The sequence below is a fragment of the Acanthisitta chloris genome, unplaced genomic scaffold (assembly GCF_000695815.1).
Source record: "Acanthisitta chloris isolate BGI_N310 unplaced genomic scaffold, ASM69581v1 scaffold4733, whole genome shotgun sequence".
Taxonomy (NCBI): domain Eukaryota; kingdom Metazoa; phylum Chordata; class Aves; order Passeriformes; family Acanthisittidae; genus Acanthisitta; species Acanthisitta chloris.
The window spans coordinates 5097-9465 of NW_008663104.1; the positions used below are offsets into that span (position 1 = coordinate 5097).

The window sequence follows — 4369 nt, forward strand, 5'->3', positions numbered from 1 at the left end:
CCTGTCACCCCCTTTAGCTACGTGGCCAAGCGTCGCTGAGTTACTTCTACGTTGCCTGCACAGAGGTGTGCAGCGAACACGGAGTGCTCTTGGTTTGTCTGTGGGTTTCCCTGTCACCTTCCAGGCCGTTCCTCCTTAGTCACAAATTCTCCTGCAGGTCACTGCAGAGAAAACACAGCAGCATTATTTGATTGCAGCAGAGACAAAATCCTTCAAATCACAGAATTTGGTCTGTGTGGTGCCCTTGTTTCTAGGAGGCAGTTCTAAGCTAGAGCAGCTGGCAGGCATGCCCAGAAATTCCCTGAATAATTTGCTTTAATGGGAATTTGCACTTGTGAAGTTACAGATGTGCTCTTTCTTTTCACTCCTTCCAGACTCTTTTGCTAAGCTTTGGCTGTTGTCTTCTTCACTTCTACTTCCAGATCTTTTTGCCTCCCTTTATGCCTCATTTCCTCTCCAAGCCTTCTCCTCTCCTTTCTACCACTCCTGCTTGCCTCCCATTTGCTTCCAGCAGCTCCATGTTCATTCCAAGCTCTCTTTAAAGCTGTTTCTCAGTGACATCAATTCTGCATTGCACTCAGACCACAGGTCACAGCTGCAGCACAGAGACTCTGAGGAGCTGCCAATGACACGTCCCAGGAATGTGCTGTCTCCCAGCCACAGGGCACAGGACCAAACTGAACAAAACCAGTTCTTGTGTGAAAACAGAGCTCTCACCTTGTATGTCTCCAGTCTTGCAGGGTGGCACCTGGGGCTGGCAGTGGGCAGCTGTGGTTGTTGTGTAGGTGTGGCTTGTCCTAATGACTCCTCCACCGGTTCCCATTCCTCCGCCGTGGCTGGTGGGATAAATTTGATGAGAGAAATTGGAATTTTAGGCCTTTACATGTCTCTGCTGACTGAATACCTGGCACAAAGTCTCAAGCTATTTCCTTTATAGGGGTTACAGTATTTTACATTACATTTCCTTTCACTTTGAGAGTTGCTTTGCATTTGTGCTCCCCCTTGGCATGGAACTGCAATGCAGAGCACTGCCAGTACTTCACATTTTGACAGTTCTCACCCATCTCACTATGGAAAAGTGACTGTTCCCAATGCTGACACAATGACAGTGTTGTCACCAGTAATTAACAGATTTGGTGTCTCTGCTTTGCAGATCCCAAGGAGTGACATTTGGTTCTGATTTGAATGTTCATCATAGTGAAGATGCTCATGAGACAACTTTTAAATCCTAAATTAAGATGGACTAAAGGTCAGGATGGCTTCCCAATCTGCAACACAGATCCCTGATGGATTCCCTAGTGGATTTAGAGTTGTACATACATGAGGTCCTGCTGTCCTCCTTCCAACAGGCACCGGTAGGTCTGGATCTCCTGCTCCAGGCGGCACTTGACGTCCAGTAAGGTCTTGTACTCTTGGTTCTGGCACTCAATTTCTGCTCTTATTTCAGCCAGTTGCTGCTCCACACAGGTGATCTGGTTCTGTAGATCACCCAGGAGGTTGTTGTACTGACACTCAGTTTCAGCCAGAGAGGATTCCAAATTATTTCTCTGAAAAACAAGACAAGCAAAGAAACAACATTCATATAAGTGTCACCCTGGAGTTCATTATCTCCAGTGCAGAAAGGAAGGAGCCATTCGGCCCCACTGTGCTGGTTGGTGGGTCTGGCTGTCCGTGCAGTGACCATGCCAGAGCTGACAGTCACCTCACTCACCTGGCTGAGCTGAGCCTGGAGATCGATTTCCAGGGCTTGCAATTGGCGTCTCAGTTCAGTCACCTGATTGTTGCACGTTTCCACCTCCTGACCGCTCGTAATAACCTCCCGATTCACCTCCTCAATCTGAAAGCCAGGACAAAGAGCTTCAGGGAATATCCAGGTACACTGGATTTGCTTTCACAGGAGCAGAACACAGTGTTCAGCAAGAGGAACAAGGGAGCAGGGCAGGTTCTCCATGCTTGGGGCGTTCGCAGCCAGCTCCACTGCCTGCTCATTTTACAAAGCCCATTAACCTCCTGCCTATTAAGCCTCTTTAATCCAAACGTGGAATATCTCAGTTTCAGCAACACACCACAAGGCCTTGTGGCAAATGCTGCTGGTCCAGATGGGACATAAAAAACTGGTCAGACAGGCCCATGGATCCCCTGCAACACAGGGTATAATGAGTGCTGCTCTGGGGTTTCACTGTGAGGGAAGAACTGCTCATTTTCTCTGTGTCTGATTTCTGAGAGGCTTCTGAGCCCTGAGGGGGGTGTGTGTGTGTGTGTCAGTTTGCTCACTGCAGGTGTGTGACACTCACCTTGCACTCGTACCAATCCTCGACTTCCTTGCGGTTCCGCGCGATGAGCGTCTCGTACTGGCACCGCAGATCCTCCAGGATCTGCCTGAGGTCTGGGCCAGGGCAGGCATTGACCTCCACGCTCACATCTCCAGTCGATTGCTTCCTCAGACAGCACATTTCCTGGGGACAGCACCCACATCAGCTCAGTTTTTAAACAGGAGAGAACAGAGGGAGCCAAGTCGCCCTGCAGGGAGGAGCAGAGCCTGGCACTGCCCCTCATTGCTGCACCCTCACAGCTCCCAGGGCACACGAGGCAGGAGATGGACCCAGGGAGTGAGGGCTGTGTCCAGGGGAGGGGCAGGACCCTACCTCCTCGTGGTTCTTCTTCAGGCAGCAGAGCTCCTCCCGCAGCGACTCCAGCTGTGCCTCCCGGTCAGACCTGCACAGCGTCAGCTGGTCCAGGACTTGGCGCAGCCCGTTGATGTCAGCCTCCACGCTCTGCCGCAGCGCCAGCTCCGTCTCATACCTGAGTTGTGCAGGAGAGCAGAGATTCGGCATGGAAATGTCTCGCATGGGCTCTGCCTCTGCCAAGACCTCCTTTCCCAGCTCCCTGCTCTGATCTGCATTTTGCTGTCCAGGCTGAATGCAATGTGTGTTGCTTTTCTGCTTCACTTCATGTTTGTTGTGTGAAAGCTTTTCTTCCTCATCTGTTTTTTTATCCCTGCTCCTGCTCGCTGTGTAGTTGGTATCACCTAATCAGCTGTTTTTCTGCTTTGCTGATCCTGATCTGCACTGGTTTGGGGTGGAAATGGACCACTCCCTGCAACACCTGAGCCCTGAGCCTCAGCCTCACCACAAATGCTGTTGCTAAATGTTTTACCCAAGAACACTAATTAAGGGATTGTTGGTGACCAGGAGCAAAATGCCTTTCATCATCCTGCCCCACCGTGGTGGTGTGGGGAGATGTGTCTGGAGCCTCTGTAATTAGTGCCTGGAGCCTCCCCAGTGGGGTGAGAGGAGCAGGGGGAGGCAGCAGGTTCACCTGCACAGAGGGACACTCACTTCACACGGAAGTCATCGGCAGCCATCCTGCTGTTATCGATGTCCAGGATGATCTTGTTGTTATCAATGGTTGCACAGACAATCTGGAAAAGAGCAGACCATGAGAGATGTCTCCTACTCTGCAGGTCTATCTGCTTTGCAATGAGTAGTAACTCTTCACAATTCCCTTTTTCTGTCACCTTCTTACAGAAGTAACCTTGTCCCTTGAGCAGAGGAGCTGAAGGAGGAGCTTTGCCTCCTTTACTTACGGGCAGTAAAGAAAAGAGGTGACCTGTGCAGAGGGTGGGAATTAAAGAGTACTGAGATGAGGCTTCCCAGTTTCAAGATCTGAAGGCAAGTTCCAAATATGCTTCACAAAGAGAACCTAAAGGACCTTCCTTAAGACACTGAATCTCCACTGACATTCAAGCTGGAGTGTTCCAGGTTTCAAGCTTAAGGAACTTCAGGGAAGATGGTTGGAAGGAGCCTTTAAGCCTTAGGAACAGTCACAGCTTTCACTGTGGACTATTAGCATCAGGCTGTTTGTGCCACTGTGACAATCAGTTTCAATACCCAGTTTTCCTCACCTAGAATTTATAGTTTCATTTAATGAAGCGTTTGATGTGTATGTTTTGCTCTTGTTCCATAGCTTCCTTTGCTTTCTCTACAGGGCTGACACCTCTACATTTCCCCGGAGCACATTGGTAATATCATATTTACAGGTGTATATTCAAAACACAATGTACCAAAGCATCTTTTTCCTTTTCAGAGCCTTCTCCCACTCATATCATCTTGCAGCATCCACCCTTGATGTGCCCCCACACACTCAGCAAGGTCAGAGGGGAACTTGCCAACACTTGTTTGCAAAGACATTTAGCAGCACCAAAGTTCCCCCTGACAACTGCAGTAGGTTCTGAACACAAACCACAGCAATGAGCTTTCAGCAGGGGAGGAACAGCCCGAAAGGAATTACCTGGTTCTGAAGATCTTCGATCTCCTTGTAGTAGCAGCTGTAGTCCCTGGGCTCGCAGGACAGGCCTTGTGTCGCGTAC

General features: G+C 49.8%; 1 protein-coding gene across 1 annotated transcript in view; it reads right to left on the reverse strand.

Moving 5' to 3' along the window:
- Window positions 1-1320: 1320 nt before the first annotated feature.
- Window positions 1321-4369, reverse strand: part of LOC103798587 (keratin, type I cytoskeletal 13-like) — a gene marked incomplete at its 3' end in the record, with an annotated part of 12930 nt that continues 9881 nt past the window's right edge. Inside the window, 6 exon segments of the mRNA XM_009070861.1 lie at window positions 1321-1547; window positions 1712-1837; window positions 2295-2456; window positions 2646-2802; window positions 3339-3421; window positions 4291-4368. Of these exon segments, the coding sequence (XP_009069109.1) occupies window positions 1321-1547; window positions 1712-1837; window positions 2295-2456; window positions 2646-2802; window positions 3339-3421; window positions 4291-4368 (833 nt within the window).